Here is an 18,982-nt window from a genome sequence, read left to right as displayed (position 1 = left end):
TCGTACTCTATACTAAGCGGAAGGGGCGGATCCAAATGGGTCAATGAAGAACTCAAACGGGACTAAACTGGCACCGGATTAAAAGGGTAGAAAGCACCCGTTGGTGAAATTTTCAGAAAATTTTGGACAAGAATACAGGTCAAGAGATTCAGACAAATGGATCGATCTCTTAACCTATACCCAAAAAGAGATCTTCCTAGCGGTCAACTGCTCTAAAAGTAGCTAATTTTTTTTTCCCTATCACCCTTGACCCAGTCTTCTGCTTTGCTATCTTTTCTCTTCCACTGCCTCCACCACCATGCCAACTATTTACTTCTCCAACCACGTCCTCTTTCGCCTCCCCATCTCTTCCCAATCCGTATCCATTTTAGTACCCACGACACCATCCAAGAAAGATCAACTTTCCTCCCTAGCCTTGCATTGCAAATTAAAAGGGGTTGAGGAGTCATTTTCAAATTAAAAGGGGTTCAAAATGTTATTTGCAAATACACCATATGAATTGTCCAAAAATGGTACTATATTTCCTACAAAATATAAAAGAATAAATTTTTTTCAATATGGTATCTCACTCGCTTTAATTTTGAAGCCACAGATACGTATAATTCAAAGTATTACTTTTTTTTTTTCAATATGAGATATTAGAGGAGGACAGAATTTTGAAAAATAGGCATATATATATATATATATATTCTCGATATAATTATACCAAAACGGCATGAATAAAGGGAGAAAATATGATGAAGTTTGAGAATTAAAGGAGCTACTTTAGTCATATTGTTATTTTTAAAATTACAAATATGTCTTTGTTTTGCTTTCCGCAAAGAATCCCATATCAATATGTCATTACATATATGTAACATAGTTATTTCCAAATAGAGAATCCTTTCAGCTTCAAAATCCATGATTTTGAGGGTTAGAACACTTATATAAATTGTTAGAGAACGGTGTATTGGCATGTTAGAGAATTAAGAATTGATATACCTAAAATTTAGTTCTTTTTCTTTTTTTTAAGGTTAAGGATATAGTTAATCATAACAAAATATAATCAATGACTAAGTAGTTTATTCGATTTTCTTAACTCGGCTATTTTTTTCTCCCAAAATATAGTCCCCCCCCCCCCCCCCCCTTTTTTTTCCTTTTCTGAAAAAGAATTGTAAACTGAAAAAGTTGAAAAGTGAAAAGACTCCAGAAACGAAAAAACCATTTATTTTTCACAAAAGTAATCTAAAAAACCACACTCTCTTTATAGTATAACTCCAACGACTCTCTCAACTCTAGCAAACACCACACCCCATCCGTGATTCTTTCATGTCCATATCTGCTGATATTCTTTTCCACTCTATCATCATCCTTGTTGTGCCTATTACAATGATCTCTGCCTCTATAAATATCTCCTCTACATGCTTAGATTTGGGTGCAGAGTTCTTTTGTTTTCACATGGCACCTGTAATTCTTGCCTTAAACTCTATCCTTTGTCATTTTCGTGGATAACAACATGAATGTTTGTCATGTGTTTGCTTGTAATTTTATGAGCATGGGCCCAAAAGGGTTGTTTTAGATTCCTCAGAATTCCAACTTTTAGTCAAATGTAAGTGTTCCATTGCTTTACTCAAATTTTTGGTCGGTTAATTTTGTCTTGTATCAGGTTGTGGATAATTTTCTTGCCTTTCACGAGATATCCTTGTGCGGGGCTCAGTCGTCAACATTATTATATTGATTGATCGGCTTTTGTATAAATTTATGCGGGATTCTTCAGTTTGCTCTGCTCATACCTTTCAATCTTACCGTGGAGGTTGAACTCAGTTGTTCTTGATGATAAAGATGAGGTTTTTGATGCTGTCAAGATTGTTACTATTGAGCACCCTTTTCTCTCTTCTATGTGAAGAATTGGTTGTCAGTAAGGAGTGTACTAATACTTTTCCTGAGTTGTCATCACACACGTTTCGTTATGAGTTGCTCACATCAAAGAACGAGACTTGGAGAAATGAGGTATTGGCTCAGAGTCACTACCATTTGACTCCAAGTGATGATTCTTACTGGGCTAAATTGCTGCCAAAGAGGATGGTGAGGCAAGAGGATCAGATTAGTTGGATGATGTTGTATAGACAAATAAAGGATTATGGAGGGAACAATAATGGAAATGCAGGAGGTTTTCTGAAGGCTGTGCCTCTGAAAGATGTGAGGTTGGATCCTAGTTCAATTCATGGAATGGCTCAGCAGACTAATTTGGAGTATTTGTTGATGTTGGATGTTGATAGATTGGTATGGAGCTTTAGGAAGACTGCTGGTTTGCCTACTCCTGGTCAGCCATATGGAGGTTGGGAGGCTGTGAATTGTGAGCTTCGAGGTCACTTTGTAGGTAAGTTTAATATTTATATAAGGTGTCATTCTTTGCCTCTACATGTTTTATGATACTCGTATATTGTGATATGAATACTTGATTTGAGAAACTCAGATGCGTTATATTGTGATTTTGAAAGTGATATTCTGATATAAATTTTCATAGTTCTCAATCTTTCCTCTGTATCATTACATGTTTGAAGCTTTTAGACATTAAATTTGAGTAATAGCAGGGAATCTGACATAGTAGCTGCTTGTGGCTGATTCTTTGTCAATGTAACAACATTAGACTAAGGAAAAAATATTAGAGCTGGGAGTTCTGTGCTTGTTGCTTGGATTAAGATATGAAATTTGATCAATTTGATGATTTCTCTATGGAGGAATTATCACTTCGCTAGGTGTTAAAATCTTCAATAGATGGTTCCTTATTTTTGAAAAATAGCAGGATATTCTAGTCTTCAATATTGACTGCTGTACTTTTTGGTTGTATTAAGACAATATCTTTCAGCAATTTGGTGAGATATATATCTGAAGAAAGTTAGCTTACTCAGTAAGAGCTAAAACTTTCTTCTGGCCACTACATTGTGATCTGACATTTGCTTGGAATATACTTAAGGACACTATCTGAGCGCCTCAGCATTAATGTGGGCTAGCACTAATGATAATACCCTCAAAACGAAGATGTCTGCTGTTGTTTCCATTCTTTCTGACTGTCAGAAGCAAATGGGTACTGGATATCTTTCTGCTTTCCCTTCTGAAGAATTTGACAGATTTGAAGCTTTAAAAACAGTCTGGGCACCATATTATACAATTCACAAGGTACAAACACTTGATATTCTTGATTGTTATTAGCAAAGATGCAGGATTAGCCCATTCACTGACTATCCCAAATTTTTTAAATAGATAATGGCAGGTCTTCTGGATCAGTATACATTTGCTGACAATGAGCAAGCATTCAAAATGTTGAATTGGATGGTTGATTATCACTTCAACCGTGTGCAAAATGTGATTCTGAAGTACTCGATTCAAAGACATTGGTCCTCACTAAATGAGGAAACTGGTGGCATGAATGATGTTCTTTATAGGTTACACGCGATAACGGTTCGTATTATCCTTAGCTCAACTAGTTTGTTTTTCCATTAGGAGAATCAAAAGTTAAAATTCATTTACTGTGCTTGGAAATATAGTTGGGAAATTTAAGTCAAAGAAAGTTACAAGATGTTTGTGTCATTTTTTTTTCGGCTGAAAATGCTGCTATAACATGTCTTAATGCTTCCTACCTTGTGTAGAAATCAAAATTAAAATGCTCCCTCTTTTGTATCTTAGGTTTGTTTCAAACCAAAAAAGAACTGCACTAGAGTTATAAACTTAGGTTCGTGAAGGAGAAATTTGGCGAAATTTTATGCTGTCAATTAGTTGTCTCATTCTTTAAGAGTAATACTAACCAATTGAACATGTGTTTTTATTATTATCATTTTTCTAAACTTCATCTTCTATTATATGCTTCAGGGTGATCAGAAGCACTTAGTGCTAGCTCACCTTTTTGACAAACCGTGCTTTCTAGGAGAGCTTGCTGTCAAGGTCAGTTTTGCATTCCTTTTAAAGTTAGAAATTTCATTTTGCTCTAAAGCATGCTAATTCTTGTCTTTACAGTTACAGCCCTTTACTGCGAGTACCAATTAATCTTCATCAAGGGGTTGCAGTGTAGAAATATGTTTTGTCATTGTCCTAATTGGTTACTGTAGTACTTCTCCAAATTGCTGGATTCATGCAGAAATTCCTTAACATGTCTACCTTTTAGTTTGAATTTATTCAAGATATGATTCTAAACATAATTTTTCTCCCCTCCAAGTGTGTTTCTTCTATTCCTGTTTTGTTTCTCAATTGATCTCTTTCACTGCCGCTTTAAAGAATAAACAGTTAACTGATAAATTTACTCTGGATCATGTATATTGGTGTTATCCTCTGAAATCAAGTATCATGGACCATTAGCATTTTGGACCACAGTTGATAGTGATCAAGCCTAGAATTGCCTTATCATATAACAAGTTAACTCTAGGTTAACTTAAAAAGGTTACAAAAGGTAATCTGGATTAGTGTCTTGTGATGTTTGACTCTTCTATACTGCCTATTTACGCTTGGTCGTCTACTTATTTTTCTGTTAACAAAAATTTGGTTGAGGTACGAGGGAGGGCTAACTAGCTGTGAAAACATTTACACAATTAGCTTGTCCTTGTTAAGCATACTTCAGGTAACTGCTTTATTGCCATTTTTCAGAAAAGTACCATTCAAATCTCTGACTAAAAGGCCATGTAAATCTTGAAACAAGTTCGATATTAATCAATATCTGGTGGTAGTAAGGTCTGATCACTTTGCGTTCTGCATGGAATGTTTTATTGTGACATCAGGTTAAGAACTTCCTCCTAAAACTGGATCTATCAGGATGTTGCTGCTTTGGAAAGTTTGATATTTACCTTTCTGAAATAAATCAATAGTCAATGCATATAGTACTCGTCAAATGGGGGAGAATATTTGATATGTCATATGTATCTTACTTTCCAGGCCGATGACATTTCTGGTTTTCATACCAATACACATATTCCAGTTGTTATTGGAGCTCAAATGCGCTATGAAGTTACTGGTGATCCCTTATATAAGGTAATTTTCTTTATTTGTATTCCATTCACTAATATAAGCTTTAAATGAACTATGAAGAGTGTTGTTGAATATAGCATACTCTTCAAGTTGTCTTTGAATCACTGTTCATGTAAAATTGTGTTTTCTATCATTGAAAAATTAAAAGCAGGAGATGATAACCTTGCTTTTCAAGCATAATGTTGATAAATGGTCTTCCATTGAGCAATAATGCTTCTCCTTCACTCTATTAATCATATAAGGAATAATTTTAAAGCTGCCTCTCATGTTTCAGATAACAGTGGAAACTTCAAGATCACAATAACTGGTGGACTCTTTTACATCCAAACTAGTTTGAAATGTTGTTTGTTTTGGTTCTCTCTTATAGTTAACAATGATTGATGGTGGTTTGCAAAATATCTTATACTTTTAATTATTTCAAGATCACATGTTATTTACATTGCATTATGGGAATAGGATTCCAACACACTTGTTGGACAGCATGGTCAGCATGTTTCCTGCCTATCATGCAATTACCATACTATTTCTGTCTCGAATTTTGACATTTTGGTTATGTTGGTCATTAGGAAATAGGAACATACTTCATGGATATGATCAACTCATCCCATGCCTATGCAACTGGAGGAACATCAGTCGGCGAGTTCTGGTAGAAATATTTATCCTTGAATAAGTACAATACAATTATCTCATTTAGAAGTCTTTTGACTCCACACATTTATTTTGTTGTTTGCCCATTCTGTTTTCCAGCTTTCTGTCTGGTTTTCTTTCGGAAAGTGTTTCATACTGCCTTTTGTCCTGATTTATGTCTGAGCAGGTCAGATCCAAGGCGATTAGCTAGTACTCTGCAAACTGAGAATGAGGAGTCATGTACAACATATAACATGCTCAAGGTATGCTATGAAGGGCTTATTTTTGCCCCCTTTCCTTTGCCCTCATTTTGGTTAACCTTGGAAGGTTGGTGATGTGGGGTGGCAAGACAGTTCTCTTATGTCCTTTGGTTTTTATCAGTTTTCATGGTTTTAACATTCTAAAACAAACCAACATACGGAAAACTTAACAAGGGAACAGGCTATTGACTCATGTGCATTGGCTTTTTCTCTGATGTACTATACGTAGTACCACTACTAATTAACATTGCTGTTGTCATGTAAAATTGCAGGTATCTCGCAATCTATTTAGATGGACCAAAGACATTAGGTATGCAGATTACTATGAAAGGGCATTGACAAATGGAGTACTGAGCATACAAAGAGGAAGGGAACCTGGAGTTATGATCTATATGCTTCCTCTTAAACGTGGGGGTTCGAAAGCCCAAAGTTACCATAAATGGGGCTCACAGTTTGATGATTTCTGGTGCTGCTACGGTACAGGTACAAGCATTGGCCTCAAGTTTGCATCTCGCTACCCTTTTTTCTGTTAAATTTTTTTGAGGGCCCTACTGATTGGAGCTGGGGAACAATTTCCTTATTGAAATTTTAACAATTACGCAGTTGAAGAGTGAATGTTCTAGAAATTCGAAAAAAGAAAATCTGCCCCCCAGCCCCTCAAAAAAAGAATGGTTTATGCAATCATTTACATCTAGTTTATAACGTCTCCAATCCCAATTTGTTTGCTATTCTGACCAATTGCCAATGGAATTTTCTACCATATTGAAGGTTAACTTTTCCTTGATCAATTGCTTTTTGTAAATTTTTGTACTCTAGGAATTGAGTCTTTCTCAAAGTTAGGAGATTCAATATACTTCGAAGAGGAGGGAAAAGTTCCAGGTCTTTATATCATTCAGTATATACCAAGCTCATTTCAGTGGAGATCTGGAGGATTTCTAATCAACCAGACCATAATCCCTGTTGTCTCGTGGGACAACCGCCTTCGTGTGACAGTGGCAATTTCTTCAGAGGTATATTTTCTAAATCTTGGAGAACTAATATTTTTCTCCTTGAGTTATACAATGCTTTATTAGTTTAGAATGTTACCATTAGCACCTTGTAGGTATATTATATTCTGTCTAAAATTTCTAATGCCATTTGTTGAGGAGTTGGGGGCACAAATAATAATTTACTTAATGTTGGTGACTTAATATCTTTGAGTTAGCTAAACTTATTGTGGGAAGGGAAAACGAAATACAAGTCTTTCAGAAATGCATATGTTTTTTGCTTCATGCATAGCTGAAATAGCAAGTTCTTTTTCATTTTAACTAAGGAGACTAAAGAACTGAAGACAGTAAGATGCTATATTTAGTTTCAAAAGGAAGAAGGAAAATCAAGGGAATTTATGAGATTCCAGTAATGAAGGATTGGAGAGAGGTCTTTCTAATTTCTAATTATTTAGACTGTAATTTTCTTGGAATTAGAGAGGGCCCCACTGTATAGAGCTGATTGAAACAGCCTGTTCTAGCGGAAATGGTTTTGACATTTTATGTTTTTTCGTTAAGAAAAAAAATGCATCTTATGCAAAACACAGACGTATATAAATTCTAGCCAGGAGTTGTTTGATTGAAAAATAGAGTGATGACTCAAGATGGAAGGTTCTGATATAGCATGAATGTGCATGGTTCTCATACCACTATAGTGGGATAGGTTCAAGCTAATGTTCTGATATAGCCAAAAGTTGTTTGCTTTCCATTCACGTTTTCATTGTTATTAATTGTTCATGAAAAGCTTGGATGCATCACTATCTGCTTACAAAAGGATAATTCAAAATTGTAAAGCCTATAAGCTGCTACATACCTGTGAAAATAACTTCTCTATGCATCTTTCCTTAAGAGCCTTTCGGGGAATATTCCAGAGTAAATTTTAGAAGTTCTGCAAATCAAAAGCTAATTTCTTGCATCTAATGTCTTATTTGTTTATACATCTATCTTTAGTTCTTGCTGTGAAGGAATCGTTTGAACTGGATTATCATTTTTTTGTCTTATTCCTGAAGTCTTAACTTTTACTGGCAAATATCTCATCATGTTCTCCATCTTTCGAGTGCTCAATTCAATGGATCTGACAAACACAAAATTATTTCCATCTGTTGCTCATGCAGCAAGAGGCAGCTGTGGTGTCTACTTTGAATTTGAGAATACCAACATGGACAAGTACAAATGTTGCCAAGGCAATACTGAATAGTCAAGATTTGATCCTGCCAGTGCCTGGTGTGCTTATTATCTCCATTTTTGTTCATATTACTTAATTTAGAAACGACTTACCTAATTGATATTTTTCCAATTATTGTAAGCATGAATGTAACTTGCTCATGGTGGATGGCAATAATATTCATCTGTGGTTTAGATTAGTTCCATATTGTTCCAGGATCCTTAGCATGATGTTCATGACTTCCCATTATTGGATGCAGGAAACTTTCTCTCTGTCACTAGAAAGTGGAGCCCTGGTGACAAAGTCACTCTTGAGTTTCCCTTAAGTCTTAGACTTGAAGCCATTAAAGGTGTAATATATTGTAGTTTCTTTATTATCACATACATCAGCTACAGTGTCTATTAATTATTCTTATTTTTATGGAACAAGAAATTTTCCTGCATTGTTTTACATCTAAGAGATTATTCTGAATGGTTATTCAGATGATCGGCCAGAATATGCTTCTCTCCAGGCAATTCTTTATGGTCCCTACCTTCTTGTTGGTCTGTCTAGTGGAGACTGGGACATCAAGACAGAGCCCGGTGCATCTCTTGCAGACTGGATTACTCCAATTCCAGCAGACTACAATGCTCATCTGATTTCTCTATCCCAAGTGTCTGGGGAGGCGGAGTTTTCCCTGACAAAATCAGATGACTCCATCCAATTGCAGAAGCTTCCTGAACCTGGAACAAATGATGCTGTAGGTGCGACATTCAGGCTTATCCTAAAAGAACCATCAGACGTATTTGCATCGCCAGAAGATGCTATAGGGAAATCAGTCATGCTAGAGCCATATGGTTTTCCTGGAATGCTTGTGGAGAATCAAGGTGTAGATGAAACACTCCGAGTTGTTCCAGACTCGTCCAATGACAAGGATGCAGCTATCTTCCATTTGGTGTCTGGGCTGGATGGGATGGACGGAACCATTTCTTTGGAATCCGAAAACCATAAGGGTTGTTATGTAAGTAGTGGCCTGAATGATGGTTCAAATAACATCACACTTTCCTGCAAATCTGGATCCTCAAATGCTGACTTCTCACAGGCAGTGAGCTTTAAATTGGACAAGGGAATCAGTGAATACCATCCCATTAGCTTTGTTGCCAAAGGCACAGATAGAAACTTTCTCCTGGCTCCATTATTTAGCTTGAGAGATGAATCTTACACTGTCTATTTCAACATTCAATGATAGAGTATAGTTTGCCAGCTGAAGTAGATTATAAGAAAAACTAATTAAGTGAGACTTGTTGCGCTTTATAATTCATATCGTTCTTAGGCTAGAGTCAAGTAATTGTAACTATATGAAATGTAATACATACATGGAATGTTACAAAGGTAAGGCTCGTTCTGAGTTTGAATCGTCTTTCTTATAATCTGGCTGTTATGCCTAATTTGTAGTAATGAGACATGTAAGTGTTTACCATACAAAATTAATTTGCTCTTTTTTTTTTGTGGTTGTTTTGGTAGAAAGAGGGGGGGGGGGGGGGGGGGAGGCCTCTGAGCATGTTGAAAGTTACCTATTAAGAAAAAGGGCTGAAGCTTAGCATCTCTTGATAGAATTTATTGTTTCTACCTTTGCAATGGAATTTTCTGCTCCTGCATTCAACAGAAATTTTGTTCTTTTGCAGTGCACAATTGAAGAGAGTTATGCAAGGAAATATGCTTTACTGTAACCTGCTCTCTACATATTTCAATTTCCATGGCAATGTTCTCAGGTCGCCAATAACTGTTCATGTAACTTTTCCAATATTAAAAACACCAAGATAGTAGCCAGTGCCGCAAACTGTGATCCCACCAAATCCAGTGGGTAATTAGGTCCAGCCAACTTCAGAGAAAAGGATCAGAGACCATACCACTCAATACTGTTTTGCAAGAAAATTGCGAACCTTGGTACTTCATGTGCCAAAGCTCCACTGATGGACATAATTTCAATTGCACAATCTAAGAAACACTACGCTCATTAGACCAAATAGAGATTATTTAAGAAATACAAGCAAACAAAAGAAATTTCTTCAAATGAAAAACCTGCCAAATGGGCAGACATAACTATTTGTACAACTCCAGGACCCCAAGACTACCCACACAACATTCTAACTTTATGTCTTTAAATCCAGCTCTGATAGCCAAGGCCCGAACATCAGATTCTGATCGCTCTTTCCCTCCAGGATTTTGAGTCATCATGAGAGCATCAGTCTGGAAAATGCCTTTTACAAAGGCACTAGTATCAGGTTTTACGGGTAGAACCAAATCAACAACGATGACTTTGCCATGATCTGGTAGAGCTTTGAAGCAGTTCTTCAGCAGCTTTAAGCAGTGATCATCACTCCAATCATGGAGTATCATCTGGGACAAAATTGTGAATCAAGTTTACATTTTTTTTTTGTCGATACGATAGATTCTATGCTACAACTATTCCTACTCTAAACTACGTGGAGGGGGGACCTAAACAGGTCAAGGGGAATCCGGTGAACCACCACCGGTCCAGATGGGTGAATGAAGTTTACATGAGGACATCTTATATTGACATCGCTCATTCTAATAATAATGCAGTGAGAAGGCAGGACAACTGAGTTTTCATCTCTGTATGACAGTTAATGGTTTATATTGCATTTTCATTCATAAGCTAATTGCCATAGAGTTTTATTATTGGTTTTATACTAAACTAGAAAATCACCTAAGCTAGAAAGCAAAAAATTAAGAAACATCCTACACAGCATATTATACATGTCTCCCATCATACAACAATAACTTAAAAAGTAACATAAAAATTTATAATCATCCCTTATTGAAAATCCATGTTGTATGAAATCTATGGATTAACTAATACTGCTTTAAGAGTGACATTTTTTATTACCCCTCATATACATATGCACACTAAGTAAACAATATCCTGTGGTAATTCAAGAGGTCGACTTGCAAGGTTCTTGAATTGCATCAGCAGTTACTTGCACACAAAAATTTCACAGGAGAATAATCAGCAAATTAAACTTTTATAATGATACTTTTTACTTCATCAAATCTATAAAGAGTAAATTGATGCAGAATAAAAGAGGTTACCTTCATAAAAATAGCATCTCCTCCAGGAACGCTTTCAAACATGTCTCCACCAATGTGTTCCACTCCTGCAACAAATTTTTTGATAAGATAGAAATTACAGTACAACTACATCATAAAATTTCATATACTGGAAATGATGGTTTTTCATCATCGTGTTTGTGAACAGTTAATGTAAATGCACCAAATAAATGAACTTTTACGCATATATGTGAACACACATCTCGATGATTAGTACATCTGAAATGTAACAAGCTGCTTCATTGAACGTAATAAAAGTGATAGCATGAGTGGAAATACTCTGAAGTTCACTCTCCTACCACCATGAACCAATCTGTGCATTATGGAATTCTATGTTAGGAACTCACACAAGCTTCTACTCTTAATTTGACTTCAATGTCTATGAATTCTATTTTCTTTGCCAAACCAAAACTTTTATCTTTTTATCCAATCAAATAAAAGTATATGAAAAAAGAAACGGATAAACAAGTCCATATAAGAATCTTTGTTCATTCCTTGAGGCAACACCTACACATCTTAATTTCAATTAGCATCAAGGAAAAGTTTCTGTTTCCTCTGTATTGTATTAAGCTGAACAAAGACTTAAAGTGAACTTGTGGTCCTTGTGATTAGCATTCATAATTTAGATGTGTTCTCTATAGAAAAAATTATTCTGATACAAAAACATGACATACTCAGATGATGATGTGTGAGTTCCCTTGCACATGGGACATGTTGTTGAAAATAAATAAAATTAGAATTCTTCTGCAACAAGGAATTTGAGAAAAGCTGCTATCTCAAATTTGCTAATTATGGATATTAGAAACAATTTTCATTTTGTAGAATGAAGTTATCTAAGAAAAGATTTTACTCCAATTTTGTGAAATTCCTTACATCAAAATCAACTGTTTTTGTGAATGCTTACATGGTACACACAAAGAAACATGAAGACTAACAAAGTCTTGATAGAGGAAATTTACCAAGATAGGATGGCGCGTTTTCAATGACATGTGGAAGATCAAAATTGATACCCCTTATAGAAGGGTATTTTGATATAATCTTGTGAAGGGTTATTCCAAGACCACCACCAACATCAACCAATGTCTGAAGGTGCTCAAATCCTTTATATTGTTGAAGCAATTTTTTCATTGTTATGGCTGTAGGACCAACCATTCCCTTGTTGAAAAGCTCATTATACCTGGGATCTCTACTAGGGTAGTCAAATGCATGCATTCCATGAACTCTATTAAATGGAATCCCTCCTTCAAGCAAAGAATTCCCAAGTTCATACCTAAAAAAAGAGCTATGTATTAACTTACCATATTGGATTCATGGAAAAGTTTAATGACTTGGCTATTTATCTCACATCTAGGAAATTACTTCAGGACTTCAGTACCGATATGCCAAGAGACAGGCAAAGCGCATAAGTAAACAATGAACTATAGACCAATATGAAATTAAAAATCCTTAAATAGATCAGGCCTTTGCAAAGATTACATTGGATGAAAATCAAGTAGAGTCTTTGTCATCGAAACACCATGCTTGTAACAAATGATCTGTAGTAGCCCATTGAACTGCAAGATATATCTTTTACCATTTTCTGAGGCTTGAAAAATAGGAAAATCTTATTATATATTATCAAAAGCATGGGAAATTTTTCACATGGTAATATGAACAAAAAGGAATTTTTGCATGGGCCTAACTGTATTGCAAGGGTTTCATATATCTAGAGTCTATGTTACACATTTTAGAACTACTATTCTTCCTTTTCCTATTCCTTTCTAGCAGATTAATAATTCATGTATATGTTAAGCCTTCAATGAATTACCCACAATCACTCCTCTCCATCCCACCTGATAACGTTGTCACCCTTGCTGATTTAGCCTTGGGACTTATTTTGTATTGAATAATTTAATCATTTTATAGAGCTTTTATACAATTTGATTAGTAGCAACTTCCACGGAGGCAAGATGTAAAGGTTAATTAAGAGATACCCCCACAATGAATGTCGCCTTCTCACTTTGCACCCCTCATTGTCCTATTGGCTCAATCTGTCCGTGAGGTTTTCAGATAGCATCATGTGATACAACTATCCAAGTAGCCCCAAATTAAATACTATTTGATCAATGAAATGCACTTTTAGCAGAAAAGCACAATTAAATGTTCAATGAAAGAATAACTATTTGTGGATATGGGTAGAAAAATATGCACAACGTTGAGGCCTTGATCTAGCAGCTAAGGTTAAGGCACCAAGGAATTAGAGGTTCTGGGTTCAAATCTCCTTCTCCTTCCTCCTCCTTGAATCCCGCCCATCCCCTCCTAGAAAAAAAAAAAAAAAAAAAAGAAACACAAGAGGACCCTATTAGTCCTTTCTTTTGTCTACCAGGTGACAAGATACAGATTTTACAAAATCATCAATTTCATTAAGGACATATTTATCTTTTGTTCTTCCATGACTTAATCCATTCTAATTCATGGTTTTTAGGTTGGTCGTATTATTACATCAGAAAATTTGCAAACTATGGATGTATTGATCAAATTGGAAGATGTGGGCAGCAATAAAATTACGTTTTCTGAAGGGGAATTTTGTAGTTAATTTAAATGTATACAATGATTAACAAGCTTGACAGAAATCCAACAAGATGACAAGGACTCAGGTTGATCTATTCAGTACAACAAAATCAAGAAATCTCGGACTTGATCCATCAGTTTTCCATTTTTTAAAATAATTACTCACCAAAATCCAGAAGAAAAACAGAATTTCCCGAACTTTATGCACAAAAATACTAATGCAAAGCATTCTCAGAAAATCGAACCAGCTTACCAGCTATCAATCAAGACCTTATCTTGAAGCAACTCCATGGCAGGCGCCACTGAGTTCCCCTCCTCATCCGGCACAAAATATTCTGCTACCGGAGACAACCCGTAAACTCTTACATATCCAACATCGGTTTCCCCACCAGCACGGCCCCCGGCAACCTCAACTACGTCGCAAGTGAGCAGCGAGTAACTACTCAACAAGCGAAGCATTCTGTCGAGCATCGAAGCTGCATCAGGATTATTAGTCACAGGCAACTGGGATGCGATTTCTGAAGGTGATAGCTTGGCTCCTGGGCCGGCTTTGGCAATGATTTCGAACAAATTTAGCTTTACAGCAGTGTATAAAACCATCGTCATTGATGCCGAAGTGACCAGCTGCATTGCGTACGAGAAGTTGTCCTTTTCTCCTTCTTCCTTTCCATCTTCATAGGACGATGATGATGTTTTCAGCTGGGTGTTTACTGAATTCGCCATTTTCAACCGCAATTTCCATTTCTGCTTGCCTTACTCTTCTTCTTATAACGAAGCTCATTTTTAGTTTTTTTTTTTTTTTTTTTTAATTTTCGATCTTTCTTTGTTTTTCTTTATTTGGGAGTGAAACAATGAACAATTCTGAACTAACGTGGGTTCCAATTAGGGATGGCAATGGGGCGGGATGGCCGGCGGGTACCCGGCCTGTGGGGGACTATTGGGGCGGGGGTCGGGGGGAAATTTTTTTCCTCTGTTTAGAAACGGGGCGGGGGTATATTTCCCCGCCCCAACCCCCGCCCCGCCACTCGTTTAAAATAAAAAAAATAAATATATATATACATAATTATACATATAATGATATTATCAATTATACTACTAATTATACATGTTTATTAATTATTTATACTAAATTTATTAATATATTTATATTAAATTCCTAACTACACTTAATACAATAACATTTTTTTCCAAAAAAACACAATAACAATTTAGTGGTTGTATTTGTATCAAAAGTGAAAAGTTGATTATTTTCGTTATACTTTTTTATCATATTAGATTGTATTCAAATAACTTTTGTTTAGTTATTTTTATGAGTTTCAATTGTAAAGTTACAATGAATAATAATTTGATGATATGTTGATATTTTAGTACTTGATTATTTGTTCAAATTTAATTATAATAAATTATATAATAAAATTTTTTTTAACCCCGCGGGGGAAGTCAAGGCAGGGGATGGGGCGGGGGACGGGGGTAATTAATAGGCAGTGGGGCGGGGGACGGGGGAAAGATCCTCCGCCCCACCCCCGCCCCATTGTCATCCCTAGTTCCAATCATCTTCCAATTCCGAACTAACGTGGGACCAACATAGTTGAATCAATTGGCAACAACGAGTCACTTTCACACCATAAAAAAAGGTGCGCTCAATCAAAGAAAGATGGAGAGTTGGTCGAAATGGGCATTAAATACTTTTTGAGAAATCTCCTCCAAATCACTGGTATGGCTATCCACCAAACAACGTAGCTTCACAGACCAAGAATTACAAGATTACTCCTTTTATTCCAGGGTAATGGAGGGATCGTATCATTCGACTCTTTTCCATTGTTTCAATCATAATTACAATGCGTTCGATAAGTTTTTTTTTTTTTTTTGGAGTAGATGGGATCATGCAACTATATGATTCGTCTGAAAAGGGCATGATAGAAATGGGCACAAGAAAGAGCAATAGGCCGAACCACCCTACAAAAATGAAACGGTCCCTTTAAGAGGTCCAAATAAACTAGACTTGAATACGTTGAAAAAAAACATACAACCTTGGCAAGAGCGGCATTTCGCAAAATATATGACTCATGCCTCTTTAGGTTCTTTAAATTCCGTGGGTGTATTTGAATCCTACTATTGATGTGAGGGCTGTGTTAGTGAGGCGATTTGTAAGTTTCTCTGCAAGCGACCTATGGTTTCGGAGGTCTGCCCTGACCCATGGTAGTGACCGGAACCGAACCCACCAAACTTTTTTTTTTTACCAAATAAAAAAAATCTTCCAACTAGGGTTAAGTCCACTTTGTGCCTCAAATAATGAGATAATTTAGTCCCTCAAATAAAAATTTATGACACCTACGTGATATCATTGATGAAAGTGGGATAACTTTTATAGTTTAAGATAGATACAATCATTGATGAAAGTGGAAAAGTGGGACAAATTTTATACTTAAGATACAATACAATCATTGATGAAAGTAGGACAAATTTTATATTTAAAATATGATAAATTTCATATTTTAGATATTAAAGTGGGACATATTTTATATCTTTGAGGACAAAAATAGAGAAATTTTATACTTAAAGGACTAAAATAAAACAAATAATATACTTTAAGGATCAAATTGTCTCATTTTTAAATGAAGACAATAAAATGAAATTTTGAAATTGTGAGAACCCGTAACTTTTCCATTTTCTAGGTTTTATTATCTTTAATGGCATGTTTTCTGCATTTTCTTGATTAGGAAAATTTCTAGATAATTTGTATGAGTAAATAGAGGTTTTAGGTGATTTTTCTAGTATCGAATAGGTTTGGAGAAATTAAGAGCGTATTTCGGACGTGGGACCCGCTAGGGTGAAAAGTTTGGCAAAATTCGGCCAACTAGGTTAAGTTTTGGACACTGGGTTTAAATTATCGGGTGTTAAGAGATAATTAGAGGTTACTCAAGTGGATTGGTGAGAGAGGAAACAAAGAGATAGAGATGCATTAATTAGGGTGACAAGTGTCACCATATGATTCAATCTTGCTATAAGACCACTATTCATTCTTTTACGATTTGACCAACTAAACCAATGAAACAAAAATTACCAAAATTCACCCTTATTTCAAGCTCTTGAAGTCGGCTCTCTCCAAGGAAGAAAGAAAGAAAACCTCTCCAAATTCTTAGCTCTACTCTTGCTCAAATCCAAGAACTCAACCATTTAATCTTGCTTTTGTTCCATAGAAACTCTTAAGTGAGTGATTGTGAGGTGTTTAGTGGAGTTGTTTGGAATACTAAAGTGATTTGTTGCTCCCTCTCTTGTGTTGCTAAGGTGAGTAGTGAAGGAACCCCTCTCCTCCATCTAATGATGTTTAATTCATGATTGGTGGTGGTATAAGATGCAATTTTATGGATTATATCTTGATTTTTGGTTGAATTGGTGAAGTTTTATAATTATTGGTGATATTTCTGTTTTCATATGAATATGATTATGTGGTCATGCATGATGATTGGAAATGATAGTTAAGGAAGCTAGAAGGTGGAAAAAGTGGTTAATTGCAAGCAATTTCTGTTTTGGAAAGAAAATTGGAAAGTTAGGGTTTCTTTGATTTACATTCTGCCCGGCACTGTAGCTCATAGTTAGATGCCGAATTGGCCTTGGGTTAAAACATAAAAGTTTTAGGGAATGATATTTTAGAGATGTCTGCAAAATTTCAGGTCAATCGGAGCAACGTAGCTTGTGAAAAGATGGAATTACCCTTGCTGCCCTGTTTCTACCCGAATTTGAGAATTTCTTCTGTACTGGGTTATTTTGGTTGGGAATGCTTCAGAATTAGTTATTGAGGCCTTCTGATGAATTGTAACCCTGTTTCTTAGCTTTCGGATGGCTTTGGAATTACTGGATTTGGACTTAGGTAGCCTGATTTATGATGTTTGCACCAGAATGTGATTTGTGAATCTGTTTTTGCGGTTCTGGTGTAGTATATTGCAATTTTGACCTGGTTACACTCGAAACTGGGCTGAGTGACCTTCTGTAACATTATATCCCTATCTCTTAGCTTCGAAACGGTGTCTCTTGCACCTCCATCTGATAATCGTAGTGCCATTGGTACCAAAACCGTAAAATGATATCAAAAACTATTTTTTTTGGGTTAACACTTAACTCCATTTCCGGATTTTTCTGGTTTCCTCTAATGCTTATGTATGCTTATGGAACCCTATTTCGGTAGTATTTGACATTGGTTTATGAGTTGTAATCGAGTCTTATTGTGCTTATTGGAATATTTTAGGGCTTGACTTTCCTTTCCGGTCATTTTCCTAGCTAAATTTTGTACTTGAATGACTTTAAGCCTAGTGAACGGCTTTTGGAAATGAGATTATTTTTGTACGAGATGTTGGGACTGATTTGAGGAAATAATGAAGCCATGACGGCTGGAAAACTAAGCAAATTTAGGGGAAATGCTGTCCAATTTTCTAGGCCGTTTGGTTCCTTTAAGTTTGAATTGCCTTTTGGTAGAAATGAAGGGCTTTTGGGTTGTTTGAGCCTAGATCTTCATGTTACCTTTTCGTTTCCAAAAATCATGTTTTGCACCCTTGCATTAGTAATTATTTGGCGAGGCATACGACTGGTAGTCGAGCCTCACATGTGCATTCTGTATACTCGATTTTTGACAGTGGAACCTTCAATTGTTTTACTTTGATTATTTTAGGGTTTCTTGGTGATTAAAGCTCTCTTGTGGGCAAAAATTTTTGAGGTATCTGTACTGACACCGGTGAGTGTACCACTCCCCTCACTTGTTGTTGTTTAACTCGGTTTATGTACATGCAATCTGTGATATGAACGACTGAACTATCTGTTTATTCTGTTTGAGACGAGGGTGTACTTTATCACACTCGTTCTCTTGTCTGTTCATATGTCAATTTTGAGTGCGTATCTGAATCTGCTATCTGTATCTGTTCTGACATCGTTTGAAAGCTTGTATCCAACGGCCTTTCTGGGACTTCTGAGCTCAACCCCTGTGGCTAGTTACTCGAGTCGGGCCGGCAAGGGTCTGGTCGATTAGATAACGAACCATGGTAGTCTATTTTGGGATCTTTGGATATTGAGACCCTTGATTCCGGTATACTCGAGTATTACCATTTCTGATCTGATTGGATTTCGGGCCCGGTGGGGGGATGCGAGGTGGAAGGAATCGAAGAAAGTGGAGTCTACGGTATTGGTTACTTCTGTAACGTTGACGGAGTGTCAACTGTTATTTCGATCAAGTTTCGGTGAAGCAAATGGGAATTTGG

The 18,982-nt window shown here is 36.2% G+C and overlaps 2 protein-coding genes across 2 annotated transcripts; one reads left to right on the top strand and one right to left on the bottom strand.

Moving 5' to 3' along the window:
• Positions 1-1,620: 1,620 nt before the first annotated feature.
• On the top strand, positions 1,621-9,481 carry LOC113701106 (uncharacterized). The gene is made up of 12 exons (XM_072053598.1): positions 1,621-2,359; positions 2,957-3,159; positions 3,244-3,441; positions 3,850-3,921; positions 4,903-4,998; positions 5,562-5,641; positions 5,810-5,885; positions 6,155-6,365; positions 6,699-6,892; positions 8,023-8,131; positions 8,332-8,421; positions 8,555-9,481. The coding sequence occupies exons 1-12, from the start codon at positions 1,813-1,815 to the stop codon at positions 9,295-9,297; spliced, it is 2,619 nt and encodes an 872-aa protein (XP_071909699.1). The 5' UTR covers positions 1,621-1,812; the 3' UTR covers positions 9,298-9,481.
• Positions 9,482-9,934: 453 nt separating this feature from the next.
• LOC140008733 (cathecol O-methyltransferase 1-like) lies at positions 9,935-14,698 on the bottom strand. Its single transcript, XM_072053595.1, has 4 exons — positions 13,987-14,698; positions 12,143-12,453; positions 11,166-11,230; positions 9,935-10,451 (listed from the first exon to the last, which is right to left on the bottom strand). Exons 1-4 carry the CDS (start codon positions 14,454-14,456, stop codon positions 10,155-10,157), a joined length of 1,143 nt encoding a protein of 380 aa, XP_071909696.1. The 5' UTR covers positions 14,457-14,698; the 3' UTR covers positions 9,935-10,154.
• Positions 14,699-18,982: the final 4,284 nt, after the last annotated feature.

The sequence above is a fragment of the Coffea arabica genome, chromosome 1e (genome assembly GCF_036785885.1).
Source record: "Coffea arabica cultivar ET-39 chromosome 1e, Coffea Arabica ET-39 HiFi, whole genome shotgun sequence".
NCBI lineage: Eukaryota > Viridiplantae > Streptophyta > Magnoliopsida > Gentianales > Rubiaceae > Coffea > Coffea arabica.
This window is presented reverse-complemented; position numbering and strand designations above follow the sequence as displayed.

Bases quoted from the DNA above. Each gene is read 5' to 3' on its own strand.
- LOC113701106 (XM_072053598.1), top strand. From the start codon at position 1,813: ATGATAAAGATGAGGTTTTTGATGCTGTCAAGATTGTTACTATTGAGC. The intron at 6,366-6,698 runs GTACAAGCATTG...TTTGTACTCTAG, and splicing joins CTGGTGCTGCTACGGTACAG to GAATTGAGTCTTTCTCAAAG. The intron at 8,132-8,331 runs GTGTGCTTATTA...TATTGGATGCAG, and splicing joins TTTGATCCTGCCAGTGCCTG to GAAACTTTCTCTCTGTCACT.
- LOC140008733 (XM_072053595.1), bottom strand. From the start codon at position 14,456: ATGGCGAATTCAGTAAACACCCAGCTGAAAACATCATCATCGTCCTAT. The intron at 11,231-12,142 runs GTAAATTTCCTC...AATTTGTTGCAG, and splicing joins AAACGCGCCATCCTATCTTG to GAGTGGAACACATTGGTGGA. The intron at 10,452-11,165 runs GTAACCTCTTTT...ATTTTGTCCCAG, and splicing joins GAGATGCTATTTTTATGAAG to ATGATACTCCATGATTGGAG.